The sequence below is a fragment of the Medicago sativa genome, chromosome 3 (assembly GCF_051527215.1).
Source record: "Medicago sativa cultivar Bolivia chromosome 3, Bolivia_mono, whole genome shotgun sequence".
In the NCBI taxonomy this organism is placed as follows: domain Eukaryota; kingdom Viridiplantae; phylum Streptophyta; class Magnoliopsida; order Fabales; family Fabaceae; genus Medicago; species Medicago sativa.
In genome coordinates this window covers 47,599,540-47,618,205 of record NC_140751.1, presented here as the reverse complement: position 1 = coordinate 47,618,205, position 18,666 = coordinate 47,599,540, and the positions used below count along the sequence as shown (strand labels likewise).

The following is an 18,666-nucleotide window of genomic DNA, read 5'->3' as shown; positions in this document are numbered from 1 at the left end:
CAAAGAATAAAACCCCAAATCCCCTTTGAAAAAAACCCTACAAACAGAACAATAATTAACTAACCCAACCCAACTCTTTCATTGCAATTTCACGAAAATACAAAGTTAAAAAGTTTCAACATCATGAATTTAAATCGAAAAGCTAAGAATCCATGTCTATTATTTTAGATTTCACTACAATTTTGCAAAATAAAAAAAACTGCATCATTAAATTGAATCGAAAACCTGATGTATATATATAGAGAGAGATAGAGTGATATTACGTGTTCGAGCTGATCGAGGACGAGATCGATAGGTTCCTCTTTTCAGTGCATTCGAAGCTAGTGACGAAAGAGAGGATCTCATCGAGAGCTCCTAGCTTGATGGGCCTCAGAGTTGTTGTGACAAATCAGAGAAGTATGGTGGCGAGTTGGTTGGACGTAGTTTGGTGAGACATGAATTATTGGGTTCGATGGAGCAAAGGGGGAGATGATGAAGAGCTATGGGTTCCATGGAAGTGTTTTTGTTTTTCTTGAGTGAGTGGGTTTTTATGAATTTAGTGGAGAAAAAGAAAACATATTTTTTTTTTATTATTATTATTTCATGATGGTCTGCTATGGGTTTTTTGTGAAAGCGCTAACTAAGGGGTACTTGATTAATAGCGTTTTCCAAAAACGCTATCTAAGGGGTTCAAAAAAATAGCGCTCCCCAAAAAGTGCTATCGAAACCTCTTTAGTAGTAGTTTCTAATAGCGCCAAACTAAAAACGCTATAATACATCTTTGTGTTGCATTTTTTATAGCATTTTTTAGAAAACGCTATTACAGTTGTGCTATTAAAAGTCAAAATTGTAGTAGTGAAGAAAGAATAACAAGATTGAATGTTATGATCGAAGAAAGCAAGTGTTCAAGAGCTAGGGTTATGGTTTACTTGAGCAAGAAACTTGGAGCTGTCACAAGAACTTTGTTTAGGTGAGTTCTATAGATAGTTTTCCATCCTTGGGAATTATGTGATTTGACTTGTAGGTAAAGTAATGAATTCTAGGGTTTTATGTTTGGAATTAGTTGCCCTTTTCTTGTCATGCTTGCTAAATATGTTAATACTTTCCATATGAGTGTTTTACAAGTATTCAATGATCAAATATGCTTAGGGACACTTGGTTTTGAGGTTTTTAGGTCAAAAATACCATTTTTGCAGGTGATGGACTGTCATTACTCGCCACAACGAGCAAGTAGCTCGCTAGACGAGCTAGACCACCAGAACAAGGGGGTTGCTCGCCCCCAATTCGCCACAGTGAGTAAGTCACTCGCGAAGCGAGTAGACAGTGTGCAAGTGCACTATTTGCTCGCTTCAGGAGTAGTTGGCATCTTCCGGTGCAGTTTTCTTCGAGTAGTCTTTTTATAAAAGTAAACCCTCAAACCAAGGTCCTAATTGATAAACTTGTGCAAGGTTTTCTTGAGAAAGATTAAGCAAGTATTTTACATAGTTGTCAAAGCATGGCAATCGAGAGATGTTGCGATAATAATCGGGTAGCTAGTTAATCATTCGGGAAGGGAATGAAAGTAGAGCCTTGACATAGGTTGTCAAGAACTAGAATAGCTTGTAAAGAATAGAATGCTAGACAAGAGTCTTATGCTTATTAAGAAGCGAAATGATGTAGAGTAATCTCTTCGCATGGGAACTAGATTGATCATGCTAGCATGACTAGATGTGAATTGATTAGATATCTTTTCACATATGTAAGATAATCGAGCATATAGTTTACCTCTAGATGGATCGTTTAGGAATCCGAGCTAAAAGAAATAGCATGTATAGAATTAGTCTTCATGCATGTATTACACCAAGACTTTTTAAGATTAGAGTGTCATGTCTCTTGTTATCCACGTCAGGGGGATACAAGGGGTTCTCATGATGGGAACGGTTCAAGCCGCAAATGACCCGCATGTCACTTAGTAAGCAAGATGTAGTTGTCATGTCTCTTTTGATCCACACTAGGTTGGACTCAAGGGGTTTCCACTAGGTGAAACGGGGTTAGCCTCAAGGAACCTGCACGCCACTGCAGGAGTGTCGTTGGTTATACCTTAGATAGGTTTCCTTTGGTTAAAAAAGGGATTGTGCTCGGTTTTACTCCACCCCGGGGCTCTCCGTAAAATGAACTCAGATAATGTTTGTTTGTTCAACGCTAACATAATCAATGAATCTGACTATGCATAATTATTAGACATGTTTATGTTATGTCATAGAGCCCTGACGTAGATCGTCAAGAACTAGAAGAGCATTGATGTAGATCGTCAAGAGTTAGTATGATAGCAAGAATGATATGTTGTTAGACACAACGTATTTATGCAATAGAGCATGTAGATAAGGTTATACTGAAGACGATCTTAGGTTACCCCTAATCGTACAGTTTAGAGTCGTGTCATGATAGTAGTAGATGAAAGCCTCGATACGTAGAGCGTATCTTGGCATTGAGGTTTTAGATTCCCCTTGACCGCCATGAAACGTATAAGAAGTGAAGCCTATAACGAGGTAAGGAGAATCTTATGACGGCTCTAGTATGCACGACCGTCTAAGTAAGCTACCCCACACACATATAATCAACTATCAGGTTGTATTGTAGACACGTGGTGACCGTAGGTTTCCCCTGTGGTTACCTATAACCTAGGATTAGGTGAAACTCACTGAGACATTATGTCTCATCCCAATCCTTATTTGTTTCAGATAAACAGGTTGGAAGGCAAGCTAGTAGCCGGATGGATGTTTCAGCAAGTGATCGTTCGTACCCGCAGCAGGATGTGTTATCATTTATATTTTACCCGCAGCAAGTGATGTTTCAGCATGATGTATCTATTATATTTTAGAAAAGCTGAGTTGTGTTATCATAGTATGAACGCTTGTTGTTATATAAAATATTCATTCGAAGTTTTATTGTTGTAAATTTTAATGTATCCAGTACTAAACTAACAAACATGCTAGACTTTCTAGATACGTCTAGTATGGGTGTTACATTTGGTATCAGAGCAGATCGAATCAGATCGTGCCTTGGGTCATTAAGTTACAACTAAGGTAGAGGGGCCATTGGGTTTCGGGTAAATGTTCTAGTTGTTGTTGTTAGTTGAGTCTGATCAACTCAATTTAGCATTCGACGATTAGAACGGATGTCTGAGAGCTGAATAGGACCCATGAGGAATGAGGTATGTGATGAAGATGCACTGAAAGGTGTAAACTCAGAAGTTTTATCGTGCCAAAGGGTGGCCGGTGAACTAAGTAGTAGAAGTGTGAATCCTCCGGGAATGTAAGACAATGCTAAGAAGGAACGTTTCGACAATCTCGGGTAAGATGTTAGTGATACTTCGTGTACCCGTAAGTGAAAAAGTTGGTAAGAGTTGTTGTTGGAACGGGTTTATTGTATAGAAAGGAATTGTATTATGGAACGTAAGCGCAAGGCTACAAGGTAGGGAGAAGTCGATGTATGTTGATGGAGTTAGTAGGCTCTCAGGAATAGCGTTATGTGATTGAAGTTATGGAGTTGTATACTCAGAGTGGACAAGGTTCTGGTGTTCGTAAAGTTGTGTTAAGCGGCAACGAAATGAGGTAAGCTACTCGTAGTGAAAGAAGTTAAGGATTTAAGTGAAAGTTTTATGTTATCAGGACTAAGGCATTAATTTCTGACGTGCTGAGGATTGTATCGAAATAGGTTGATGTTTGCCATGCATATGTTATAGAATATTTTAGATATTAGGAATGATTGATGTGCATTAGATTACTTGAGAAATAAGAATTTTCATGAAAACTCGCCAATAGCGAACCTGCGATGAAACTTTCTGTTTTTTGAAAACTGTCAGTTCATCTCTCGCGTCTACAGTAACTATTGGGGAGTTATCTTCACAACAATCTTTTATGAGATTAAAACCTTTTATAACATCAAGTAATGAATGCATGTCACATCCTAAAGTTTCCAAAGGAAAAAGGCATGGGCAATCATTAACGATATCGATTCGGTTTAAGGTAACTTCGGAAGTTAATGTGTTCAGATTCAAGAAGGAGCTTAATATAAGATTTTAGAGGTTCCGGTATTTAGAATGGACTTCACAGATGTGAAGGCATGAAGTAAGAAGTAAAGTGGTGCAGAGTTATATGAAATCACAAGGTTCTTGGATTTTATGGAATTATGAGTATCCCTCGAACCTATGTTTTGCTTGATTGACTTACTAAGGCTCGTTATGATGTTGAATCATAAAGCTTACCTGAGTTTAGAAAGATACACGTATATGGGTGATTGAAGTTGGCATTTCTTTTCGAAATTAAAAATGAAGTTTTGTAGGTACCGGTTGTTACGACTCACGTTGAGCGGGCTAAACTCACTAGAACCAAGATTTGACGGCACATATGTGTCATCGACTCGTTATGTGATTTTAAAATAATGACTAGGCCTAGGATCGGTATAGTTTTTTTTATAGTGGAAAATCATCGACGTCAATTACCCATGTGCTAATTTATAGAGTTTTCTTTAAAAGAGAAAACAACGAGCAATCATTGGTATGATCAAGCAAAATATAGTATGTGAGACTGCGAAGATACAAGGCTAGATGTTTAAGGAAGGTTGGTCCAAGTGCAATAAGAGTCTTCTATAGAAATTGGAGTTGCTCGGAAAAAAGTTTAAGTATGATATGTATACATCAGCAGGTAAACCCAACCAGCAAGAACGTAAGGTCTATCCCCCAAGTAAAGTATTATGAGACGAGCGAGGAGTTCTCGATATGATAAGTGAGTATTGATGCTTATACAGTCAGTGATGGTTAAGGTAAAAGTATAAGGGATATATCTTTACCTAGGTTAATGTGAACATGGTTGGGTAATAATGGTATTCCAACCAGTTCATACTAAGGGTTAAACAACAAACAACAATCAGGACAACACAACAATCATAATAACATAATAATGGTATTCCAACTACTAAACGACACTACTCGACTCAACTACTTGGCCGGATGGACCGACCTGCTCTGATACCAATTGTAACACCCCGTTTTCCCAACATAAATTTTCATAACAATTATCAGAGTTTTTCATCACAAAACGGAATGTCACATTTCTTAAAAATCACAAATGGAATAAATTAATATTTATCCTTCAAATATAATCAACAAATTACTTAATATTTCGCAGCGGAATTTATCAACGTCTAAAAATAGTCTTAGGCACCAAGGCATCATCATAAAAGTCTCATAAATAGTCTAAAACATAATAATTAGTTCAAATCCAACAACTTCATTATAAATCTCTTAAAACAATACGTAAGGAATAGAAAACAGTGTCAAAATTCCCATCCCGTTACGTATCATAGCACCTAAGGACACAGTGAGAGATAGTCACCCTCGACCACAACTAATCTTGATTACCTGCAAGTTACCCATACGAAGAGCAACATTTTCAAGCAGAAGGGGTGAGATTTCTCAAACAATAATATTAAGCTCATAAATCATAAACTACATTTAACAATATAAACATCTTATAATTTAACAATTATAATCAAATACATGGACATCATCATTTCATCTTAGCAATATATCATCATATAGCAGTCACAATCATCGTCACATATCATCATACTAAAAGGCATCACAAAGTAATTCGTTAAAACATCACAACTTAACAACTTGACTTGACAATACATCTAGACTCGACTATGCAACTCTTAACGTCTTAAACCATCTTTGATCATCATGAAAATGCAAATGCATGTGGTACCAATCTAGGGCATAAGCCCTCATCGTCGTTGAGCAAAATATACTCCTAGGGCATAAGCCCTCATCGTCGTTGAGAAAAAGCTCCTAGGGAATAAGCCCTCGTCGTCGTTGAGCAAAAGCTCCGGGGCATAAGCCCTCATCTTTAAATGAGTATGCATGAACTCAACATCTTACGTCTTAGAAACTTCATGAACATCTTACAACTCTTTGACTTAGACCGACATTTACATCTTAAATAAGATCAACAACAACATATACAGCACTTATAAAGTCACATCATATCAGCATCATAACTTAACAGTAGCAAATGATAACAATAGCATCTTAAGCATCGCATCAACATAAGCATCATAAATAACACTTACAGTGCATATATAACAATATCACATCATTAATAATCTTCGTCATCTTAACTTAGGCTTCCTGGACAGCTTCTAATAATCTAGACATCCTTCATTTCTCACTCAAAGTTCATCTTAAAGCTACACGCGCAAAAAGATCGCAAGAAAACACATTGGGCGGAATGCACTACTTGCTCGCTGTGGCGAGTGGGATTGCTCGCTGCGGCGAGCAGAACATGCACACTGGAACTCTCCTAACTCACTTGCTTGCTGCGGCGAGCTCACTTGCTCGCGAGGGCGAGCAAAACATAGCTCTTGGACCTCCTTCTGGTACTTGCTCGCGATGGCGAGCGTTCTTGCTCGCGAGGCAAGTGACGATTTAACAGGCTCGAACAGATTTCAAAAATTCTCAATTTTTCATCTAATCACATGGTTCTAACCTCAAAACTACTTCCAATAATCACCTTATGAATCATCTAGGGTATGTACATCATTCTCACATCAATTCATCCAATATTCATCATCTAATCATCAAACCGCTCATTAACCCTAATTCTTAATTCCTCACAATGCATCCTAAAACATGTTAGATGTAATCTAATGATTCACAGACTTAATATTAGTGAAAGATAGTCCCACCCTTACCTTATAACAGATGAAATCGGCAGCCTCCAGATTTCTCCTCTTCTCTTGACTTTTCTCCCTTTTTCACCAAAAACTGGTCGTACGTTATGTCTTTCTATAAACCTAACTTCTCTATTTATAACACCTCTTCTATTCTTTTATATTTCCTCTTAAACCACTAAACCCTCTAAATTTATAAAACAACCCCACAACTTAGTATTTATTTTATTTTCAAACCTTATTTTATTCAATAATAAAATAAGTCATAATTCTTCACCACACATCACATAAAATCTCTATAATCACATAATTGACATAAATCCCATATAAATCATATAAATCACAAGAATATATAAATATATTCTAAAACTCATCAAAAATAATTAAATAATTAAATAGGGCGTTACAACTCTCCCCCACTTAAAGAATTTTCGTCCTCGAAAATATACCTCAAGTAAACAACTTTGGATAAGACTCCTGCATCTTACTCTCAAGCTCCCACGTCATGCTTTCACCAGTCGCTCCATCCCAAACAACTTTCACAAGAGGTATCTCTTTGCCTCTCAACTTCTTCACTTCACGACCTTTGATCCTCACTAGTAAGGTCTCAACCGTAAGGTTATCTCTAACTTGTACATCATCTCTTTGGATCACATGAGATGGATCCGGAACATACTTCCGAAGTTGCGACACATGAAACACATCATGCAAATTCGAAAGATGCAGTGGTAAACCCACTCGGTAAGCCACTGTTCCAACTCTTTCTGATATCTTATACGGTCCAATAAATCTCGGAGTCAACTTCTTTGACTTTAATGCACGACCAACACCGGTCATGGGAGTAACTCTTAGAAACACATGATCCCCTTCCTGAAACTCAAGGTCCTTTCTACGCTTATCATGATAACTCTTTTGTCGACTCTGCGACGCTTTCATCTTTTCCCGAATCATCTTTACCTTCTCAGTAGTTTGTTGAACAATCTCTGGTCCTAAAACCACATTCTCTCCCGTCTTAAACCAACACAACGGAGTTCTGCATCTCCGACCATACAAAGCCTCGAAAGGTTCCATTCCAATACTAGAATGATAACTATTATTATACGTGAACTCTATCAACGGTAGATGACTATCCCAAGTTCCACCTTGCTCAAGTACACAAACTCTCAACAAATCTTCCAACGACTGAATTGTTCTTTCCGACTGACCATCTGTTTGTGGATGATAAGCCGAACTCAGCCTCAACTTAGAACCTAAAGCCTCTTGCAAACTCTTCCAAAATCTAGAAGTAAACCTTGGATCTCTATCTAACACAATTCTCGAAGAAGACCATGCAGCTTCACAAAGTCTCGAATATAAATCTCTGCTAACTGAGCTACAGGAAAACTAATATTAATCGGAATGAAGTGTGTTGACTTCGTCAACCTATCGACAATCACCCAAATCGCGTCATTCCCTTTAGGTGTATTCGGCAAAATCGTCACAAAATCCATGGATATGCTATCCCATTTCCACTCTGGTACATCTAACGGTGTCATCAATCCAGCAGGTTTCTGATGCTCAACCTTCGACTTCTGACAAATCAAACAAGAATATACAAATTGTGCCACATCATGTTTCAGTCCAAACCACCAAAACAACTTCTTTAGGTCATGATACATCTTCGTAGCTCCCGAATGAATACTCAAGCTACTCCTATGACTCTCTTCAAGAATCATCTTCTTCATCTCATCATTGCCTGGAATACAAATCCTACCTCGAAATCTCAACACACCTTGGTCATCGACCTTAAAGTCACTATGTTCAGTTTGATTATCAGCAACTAACAAGTCCACAAACTTAACATCAACTTTCTGCGCCTCTTTGATACTCTTCAAGAAATCACTATCAATCTTCAACATTCCCAGCTTCACACTCTGAGGTGACAATTCACAGACTAAGCTCAAATCTCTAAACTGTTCAAGTAATTCGAACTCCTTCACCATCATGGTAGACATATGCAAAGTCTTCCTACTTAAGGCATCTGCAACAACATTAGCTTTACCCGGATGATAATTCAAACCAAAGTCATAATCTTTGAATAATTCAAGCCACCTTCGCAGTCTCATATTTAATTCCTTCTGATCAAACAAATACTTCAAGCTCTTGTGATCACTGAACACCTCGAATCTCGAACCATACAAGTAATGTCTCCAAATCTTAAGCACAAATACGACTACAGCCAATTCAAGATCATGAGTAGGATAATTTCGTTCATGAATTCTCAACTGCCTTGATGCATAAGCAACCACCTTACCATCTTGCATAAGCACACCACCTAAGCCCAACTTGGACGCATCACAGTACACCACAAAAGGTTCATCTGACTTCGGCAAAATCAAGATTGGAGCCGTCGTCAACCGCTTCTTCAATTCATTAAAATTGTTCTCACATTGAACATCCCACACAAAGGTTTTACCTTTACAAGTCAACTGCGTTAACGGAAGTGCTAACTTAGAAAATCCTTCTATAAATCTTCTATAATAACCTGCCAAACCCAAAAAGCTTCTAATATCTGTAACCGACTTAGGAGTCTCCCATTGTGATACCGCTTCAACTTTAGACAGATCTACTGCATTATCATTGCCAGAAATAACATGGCCAAGAAAACTTACTTCTTTCAACCAGAATTCACACTTAGACAACTTAGCATATAGCTTCTTCTCTTTCAGCACTTGCAACACAATCTTCAAATGCTCAACATGTTCTTCTTCAGTCTTAGAATAAATCAAGATATCGTCGATGAACACAACCACGAAGCAATCCAAAAATGCATGAAAAATGCGATTCATATACTCCATAAACACACCAGGCGCATTACTAACACCGAAAGGCATCACTTTATATTCATAATGCCCATAACACGTTCTAAAAGCCGTCTTCTGTATATCTTCATCTTTCACTTTAATCTGGTGATAACCCGACCTCAAGTCAATCTTACTAAACACACGTGCACCCACTAACTGATCCATCAAGTCATCAATCCTTGGAAGTGGATACCTATTCTTTATCGTCACTTTATTCAGGTGTCGATAATCAATGCATAACCTCATATTACCATCTTTCTTCTTAACCAGAAATACCGGCGCTCCCCAAGGTGAAACACTTGGCCTTATAAACTTCTTATCAAGTAAATCCTCCAACTGTTTCTTCAACTCAGCTAACTCAGACGCCGACATATGGTAAGGTGTCGTAGAGACAGGCTTCGTTCCCGGAATAAGATCAATCGAAAATTCAACTTCCCTCTCCGGCGGCACATCGGGAATCTCATCAGGAAAAACTTCAGGAAAATCACACACCACTTGTAACTTATCAATCATTGCTTGATTCCCAATAGACAAAGACGCCATCAATGAAAACATCAAAATTCCATCACGTTCTAACTGCTTCAGCTGCTTACTAGACAAAACTCCATTCCACTTTCCTGTTCAGTAGAAGAGAAATACATCGACTTACTAAAACAATTAATGTGAACATGGTTGTACTCCAACCAGTTCAAACTAAGGGTTAAACAACAAACAACAAACAACAATCAGGACAACACAACAATCAGAATAACATAATAATGGTATTCCAACTAATAAACGACACTACTCGACTCAACTACTTGGCCGGATGGACCGACCTGCTCTGATACCAATTGTAACACCCCGTTTTCCCAACATAAAAATTTCATAACAATTATCAGAGTTTTTCATCACAAAACGGAATGTCACATTTCTTAAAAATCACAAATGGAATAAATTAATATTTATCCTTCAAATTCAATCAACAAATTACTTAATATTTCGCAGCGGAATTTATCAACGTCTAAAAATAGTCTTAGGCACCAAGGCCTCATCATAAAAGTCTCATAAATAGTCTAAAACATAATAATTAGCTCAAATCCAACAACTTCATTATAAATCTCTTAAAACAATACATAAGGAATATAAAACAGTGTCAAAATTCCCATCCCGTTACGTATCAGAGCACCTAAGGACACAGTGAGAGATAGACACCCATGACCGCAGCTAATCTTCATTACCTGTAAGTTACCCATACGAAGATCAGCATTTTCAAGCAGAAGGGGTGAGATTTCTCAAACAATAATATTAAGCTCATAAATCATAAATTACATTTAACAATATAAACATCTTATAATTTAACAATTATAATCAAATACATAGACATCATCATTTCATCTTAGCAATATATCATCATATAGCAGTCACAATCAATGTCACATATCATCATACTAAAAGGCATCACAAAGTAATTCGTTAAAACATCACAACTTAACAACTTGACTTGACAATGCATCTAGACTCGACTATGCAACTCTTAACGTCTTAAACCATCTTTGATCATCATGAAAATGCAAATCCATGTGGTACCAATCTAGGGCATAAGCCATCATCGTCGTTGAGCAAAAGCTCCAGGGCATAAGCCCTCATCTATAAATGAGTATACATGGACTCAACATCTTACGTCTTAGAAACTTCATGAACATCTTACAACTCTTTGACTTAGACCGACATTTACATCTTAAATAAGATCAACAGCAACATATGCACCACTTATAAAGTCACATCATTTCAGTATCATAATTTAACAGTATCAAATGATAACAATAGCATCTTAAGCTTCGCATCAACATAAGCATCATAAATAACACTTATAGTGCATATATAACTTCACATCATTAATAATCTTAGTCATCTTAACTTAGGCTTCCTGGACAACTTCTAATAATCTAGACATCCTTCATTTCTCACTCAAAGTTCATCTTAAAGCTACACGTGCGAAAAGATCGCAAGAAAACACATTGGGCAAAATGCACTACTTACTCGCTGTGGCAAGTGGGATTGCTCGCTGCGGCAAGCAGAACATGCTCACTGGAACTCTCCTAAATCACTTGCTCGCTGTGGCGAGTGGGATTGCTCTCTGCGGCGAGCTCACTTGCTCGCGAGGGCGAGCAAAACATAGCTCCTGGACCTCCTTCTGGTACTTGCTCACGGTGGCGAGCGTTCTTGCTCGCGAGACGAGCGACGATTTAACAGGCTCGGGCAGATTTCAGAAATTCTCAATTTTTCATCTAATCATATGGTTCTAACCTCAAAACTACTTCCAATAATCACCTTTTGAATCATCTAGGGTCTGTACATCATTCTCACATCAATTCATCCAATTTTCATCATCTAATCATCAAACCGCTCATTAACCCTAATTCTTAATTCCTTACAATTCATCCTAAAACATGTTAGATGTAATCTAATGATTCACAGATTTAATATTAGTGAAAGATAGTCCCACCCTTACCTTATATAACACCTCTTCTATTCTTTTCGATTTCCTCTTAAACCACTAAACTCTCTAAATTTATAAAACAGCCCCACAACTTAGTATTTATTTTATTTTCAAATCTTATTTTATTAAATAATAAAATAAGTCACAATTCTTCACCACACATCACATAAAATCTCTATAATCACATAATTCACATAAATCTCATATAAATCATATAACTCTCATCAAAAATCACATAAATCATATAAATCACAAGAATATATAAATATATTCTAAAACTCATCAAAAATAGTTAAATAATTAAAGAGGGTGTTACACATATGGGTGATTGAAGTTGGCATTTCTTTTCGAAATTAAAAATGAAGTTTTGTAGGTTCCGGTTGTTACGACTCTAGTTGAGTGGGCTAAACTCACTAGAACCAAGATTTGATGACACATATGTGTCATCGACTCGTTCTCTGATTTTAGAATAATGACTGGGCCTAGGATCGGTATAGTTTTTTTATAGTGGAAAATCATCGACGTCAATTACCCATGTGCTAATTTATGAAGTTTTCTTTAAAAGAGAAAACAACGAGCAAGCATTGGTATGATCAAGCAAAATATAGTATGCGAGACTGCGAAGATACAAGGCTAGAAGTTTAAGGAAGGTTGGTCCAAGTGCAATAATAGTCTTCTATAGAAATTCGAGTTGCTCGGAAACAAGTTTAAGTATGATATGTATACATCAGCAGGTAAACCCAACCAGCAAGAACGTAAGGTCTATCCCCCAAGTAAAGTATTTTGAGACGAGCGAGGAGTTCTCGATATGATAAGTGAGTATTGATGCTTATACAGTCAGTGATGGTTAAGGTAAAAGTATAAGGGATATATCTTTACCTAGGTAAGATGAGAAAGACTAGAGTCGCTACATATGAATTAATCCGATTACTTAAATTGGTGATATTGAATACATGTAAGATTCAGAAGTTTCCTCTTGTGATTCAAAGTAATGATCGAAGCATCAAGTATGATGACCGGTATTTGAAAAGGTAGTAACACTTGAGCAATATCCAAGTAAGATATTTTGAAGATTTAAGTTTAGTGTCCCTGGAGAAGAGGAACAAGTTAACGTCAAGTGTGTCAAGGATCTTCTATGGTTTATGTTATGTAGTAATGCGTGTCTGAGGTATGTATATCAGTTAAGAAGGGAAGAATCCACCTTCGAAGTTCAAGCATGTTATCACGAAAGGAGATGTAACTCTTGAAATTTGTGCAATGAGATTCAAACCCTCGTATGCCATACTTGATAGGTGATAACGATACTTTCTAGAATAATGTCAAGCCATGATTTTATAACTTTTAAAGTTAAGATAGGTATTCAGGAACTTGAGAATGATGTTTATTTTAAAAACGTGAATTGATAATTCTTTTCAGTCATGTATCTATTCATTCCAAGAACCCGTATACCAAAGTTTAGAAAATTTCTTAAAGCAAGATGTTGGAACACGTATCGTTATCATTTAACAAGAAGCGGCACTTGAAAGTATGCAAACGTTATGGAAACAACAATGTCCATATGATACCAATATTATACGGGATGCACGGATTTGTATTAAGAGTGTTTAATGCAAGTGCAAATGGACTTAGTAGAAAGTTTCAAGAGTATGTGAACCACAAAACTGGTTAATAAGTTGACAGGCTAATCGGTGTAAATGATTTCGCTTCTTCAAGTCAAGTTATGTGACTTACCCATGAATTCGGGTGCAAGGAGATTGTATAGAGATAGAAAGATTCCTTAAGACTCTAGAAAGAGATAAGTGAGTTGTAGAATTATCAAGATAAGTAAAATAAGTAAGAGGTATAAGTCGCAAGGTGCGGTAAGGAAGATTATGTATCCATGATAAGTTGTTTTGAATGCAAGTGAGCACTGCAGGGCAAACCTGGATTCTAGTAGGATCTCAGTTTAAAGGCAAATCCTGAGTGTTTTAGTTAATGAAAGGTTACTTGTATGAATGGTTAAAGCTAAGCAGATAAGATATGGAATAGAGACAACCAGTCCACATGTAACAGAGGTGTGTTTTAAACACGATGTTCTAAGATAGTTCTGTGATTTTAAGGAAGAGAGTAAGATTGAAGAGACTACATTCTTTTTTATGTGGATTAAGAAAGGGGATGGGTTACATGTTTTGATGAGGAAAATATACTTCGAACTCTTTGGACTAGTTTTGATCAGATATTGTATAACTAAAACCAAAGGGGGCAGTTTTTAGTTATGATGATTGGTAGATGATTTCTAAATTTAGAGGGAGAAATTTTTTTAAGGGGGGTAGATTGTAATATCCCGCCTGTCACTATCGAAATATTACTAGTTGATTGTTCCAGAGGATTAATATTTCAGAAAGAAAGTTTGACGGAAATATTTATCATGAGATGTCAGCTTAATACGGACAAAGTATTAGTGTCGTTTTAAACACGCTTGAGTCAAGGGCATAATTGTAATTGCACGAAAAAGGATATTTATATGATTTGGGCAAAAATATCTCATTTACTCCTTATCCTTTCTCTTTCCTAAGTTGTTGGCAAAGACCTTCTCCTTTTTCCCTCTCATCTCCCACGCCCTCTTCCTCTCCTCTTCCCACCAATCCTTTCCAAAACTTCTACCTCTCATGGTAAGCTTTTAGACTTTGTTCCCTCATGATCTCTTGAGCTTAAGGAAGCTTGAATTTTGTTTGATTTCTCTACTTCTCCTCTCAAGAAAAGATTCAAAGTTTAGGGTTTGGATTTGAACAAGAAGCTAGGGCTTATAATGGTTGATTTAGAGCTTTTGTTAAGCATATTTCATGGGATTGGAGAGTTAAGCAAGAACAATTATGGATTTGAGTGGAAATTTTTGGGGGTCATCTTGAAAGCAAGAGTTAGGGTTTTGGTGAAGGAAGCTTTGAATGGGAATAGAGATGAGCAACCAAGGATCAAGGTGTCTTAGTTTGCAAGAAAGAATAACAAGATTGAATGTTATGATCAAAGAAAGCAAGTGTTCAGGAGCTAGGGTTATGGTTTACTTGAGCTAGAAACTTGGAGCTGTCACAAGAACTTTGTTTAGGTGAGTTCTATAGATAGTTTTCAATCCTTGGGAATCATGTGATTTTACTTGTAGGTAAAGTAATGAATTCTAGGGTTTTATGTTTGGAATTAGTTTCCCTTTTCTTGTCATGCTTGATAAATATGTTAATACTTGCCATATGAGTGTTTTACAAGTATTCGATGATCAAATATGTTCAAATATGCTTAGGGACACTTGGTTTTGAGGTTTTTGGGTCAAAAATAACATTTTTGCAGGTGATGGACTGTCATTACTCGCCACAGCGAGCAAGTAGCTCGCGAGGTGAGATAGACGACCAGAACAAAGGGGTTGCTCGCCCCCAACTCACTACAACAAGCAACCAACTCGCCACAGCGAGTATGTCACTCGTGAGGCGAGTAGACAGTGTGCAAGTGCACTGTTTGCTCGCTTCAGGCGTAGTTGGCATGTTCTGCTGCAGTTTTTTCGAGTCGTCTTTCTATAAAAGTAAACCCCTCAAACCAAGGTCCTATTTGATAAATTTGTGCAAGTTTTTCTTGAGAAAGAAGCAAGTATTTTACATAGGTGGCAAAGCATGGCAATCGAGAGATGTTGTGATAATAATCGGGTAGCTAGTTAATCATTCGGGAAGGGAATGAAAGTAGAGCCTTGGCATAGCTTGTCAATAACTAGAATAACTTGTAAAGAATAGAATTCTAGACAAGAGTCTTATGCTTGTTAAGAAACGAAATGATGTAGAGTAATCTCTTCGCATGGGAACTAGATTGATCATGCTAGCATGACTAGATGTGAATTGATTAGATATCTCTTCACATGTGTAAGATAAGCAAGCATATAGTTTACCTCTAGATGGATCGTTTAGGAATACGAGGTAAAAGAGATAGCATTTATAGAATTAGTCTTCATGCATGTATTAGACCAAGACTTTTTAAGATTAGAGTGCCATGTCTCTTGTTATCATGATGGGAACGGTTCAAGCCGCAAGGGACACGCATGTCACTTAGTAAGCAAGATGTAGTTGTTGTGTCTCATGTGATCCACACTAGGTTGGACTTAAGGGGTTTCCACTAGGTGAAACGGGGTTAGCCGCAAGGAACCCGCACGCCACTGCAGGAGTGTCGTTGGTTATACCTTAGATAGGTTTCCTTCGGTTAAAAAAATGGATTGTGCTCGGTTTTACTCCACCCCGGGGCCCTTCGTAAAATGAACTCAGATAATGTTTGTTTGTTCAACGCTAACATAATCAATGAATCTGACTATGCATAATTATTAGACATGTTTATGTTATGTCATAGAGCCTTGACGTAGATCGTCAAGAACTAGAAGAGCATTGATGTAGATCATCAAGAGTTAGTATGATATCAAGAATGATATGTTGGTAGACACAACATATTTATTCAATAGAGCAAGTAGAGAAGGTTATACCAAAGACGATCTTAGGTTACCCCTAATCTTCCAGTTTAGAGTCGTGTCATGATAGTAGTAGATGAAAGCCTCGATACGTAGAGCGTATCTTGGCATTGCGATTTTAGATTCCCCTTGACCGCCATGACACGTATAAGAAGTGAAGCCTATAACGAGGTAAGGAGAATCTTATGGCGGCTCTAGTATGCACGACCGTCTAAGTATGCTACCCCACACACGTATAATCAACCGTCAGGTTGTATTGTAGACACGTGGTGACCGTAGGTTTCCCCTGAGGTTACCTATAGCCTAGGATTAGGTGAAACTCACTGAGACATTATGTCTCATTCCAATCCTTATTTGTTTCAGATAAACAGGTTGGATGGCAAGCTAGTAGCCGGATGGATGTTTCAGCAAGTGATCGTTCGTACCCGCAGCAGGATGTTATGGTTATTCAAGGATGTATCTATTATATTTTAGAAAAGTTGAGTTGTGTTATCATAGTACGAACGCTTGTTGTTATATAAAATATTCATTCAAAGTTTTATTGTTGTAAATTTTAATGTATCCAGTATTAAACTAACACACATGCTAGACTTTCTAGATACGTCTAGTATGAGCGTTACACTTAATTTCTATGATTCAATTAATTAACTTTTTAATTTGATTCAAAACTAGTTACATTATTTCATTTTCCTATTATTGTATTTACATTGGCTTTGACTTTTTCTAATCATCCATTTGTATACTTTAGCATTTATTCAAGACCTATGTTTATACTATAGATGTAGATGCATCCAATCAAATCACTTTACAGTGCCACATTTATATGTCTGGCCTAATCATCCATTTGTATACTTTAGCATTTGTTCAAGACCGGTGTTCATACTATAGATGTAGATGCATCCAATCAAATCACTTTACAGTGCCACATTTATATGTCTGGTCTTTATGTAGAATGATTTAATTGGATGCAGATGTAAAATATACAATCTATATTGTTTTATTTCTATTACTTTATACTCTATGAACAAAAATAAATCAAATAACTTGACTAACAATAAATAAATAAATAATAACAAATGATTGTTTTTTTTTTGAGGAAAAATAATAACAAATGATGATCATGATAAATAACCACAAAAATAAATGTGATATAAATGTATTTGACCATATAATATAGTAAAGTAATTAAGCAAGATCAATACATAATAAACACGATAATCTCCTTCAAAAAAAAAACACGATAATCAGATTAATAATAAGGTAATCAATCAATATCAATCATATAATTTCCATTTAACATAAAATTTGTGTATTATTAATGCATGATTACATGGAAATTTTCTTGCCAAATAGATCACATGTGCAAACATTTTTGTTGAGGTGTATTAAAAATGTGAAGTGACATGTGTACTTTATGTTTCATGCAAGCCATTCGTATAATATAAAGATAAAGATAAAGATAAAGATAGATAAAGATATAAATATAGATATAGATCACCAAATTATGACTTCATCCTAATTGTAGACCAATCACCATAAATAAAAATTTCATTTAAAAAATCAAGGCTTAATTGGTCTTTTGGTCCTCTAAGTAATTTCTTGCTTTCATTTTTGTCACATAACTTGTAAAATCAATACTTTGGTCCCTTATGTTTATCTCCGTTAATCAAATAAATCTATGCATGTTAACTTTAACCTCAAATGTTTATGGTGGACCAACCTTAAGAGTGGTCCACCATAGATCCTATTAATTATGTTAATTCAAACTGTATTATTTTTTTTAAAAGATGACCATTAGATTACACATGTCTATTTTATCTTGTGATGTACAACCAACACCTAACTTTTTTCCCTTTTCTTCGTCTTCTTCCCTCAACTTCTTCATCATCTTCACCAACATTCATAAATAAATAAATAAACAAAACCAGAAAAAGAGAGAAAAAAAACCCATAATCAAACACCGTCAACAACAACAACCCGAATTATTAATTTTTTTTTGTTGAAAAAGCTAAATTATCCCACTCAAACTGGCATCGGGAATAATCGAACCTGAGACCTTAAGGAGGAGCACATTCTCAAATCCCAAGTTAAAACCACCATGTCAACTCAAGTGGGTTCAACCCGAATTAATTATCATATTTCTTTACCCGAATTGGAGAGAAATGGGTCGGTACGAC

At 36.5% G+C, this 18,666-nt stretch overlaps 1 protein-coding gene across 1 annotated transcript; it reads right to left on the bottom strand.

Moving 5' to 3' along the window:
• Positions 1-7,143: 7,143 nt before the first annotated feature.
• LOC146937826 (GAG/POL/ENV polyprotein) lies at positions 7,144-7,530 on the bottom strand. Its single transcript, XM_085749533.1, has one exon. The coding sequence runs from the start codon at positions 7,528-7,530 to the stop codon at positions 7,144-7,146; it is 387 nt and encodes a 128-aa protein (XP_085605659.1).
• Positions 7,531-18,666: the final 11,136 nt, after the last annotated feature.

Bases quoted from the DNA above. Each gene is read 5' to 3' on its own strand.
- LOC146937826 (XM_085749533.1), bottom strand. From the start codon at position 7,530: ATGACCGGTGTTGGTCGTGCATTAAAGTCAAAGAAGTTGACTCCGAGA.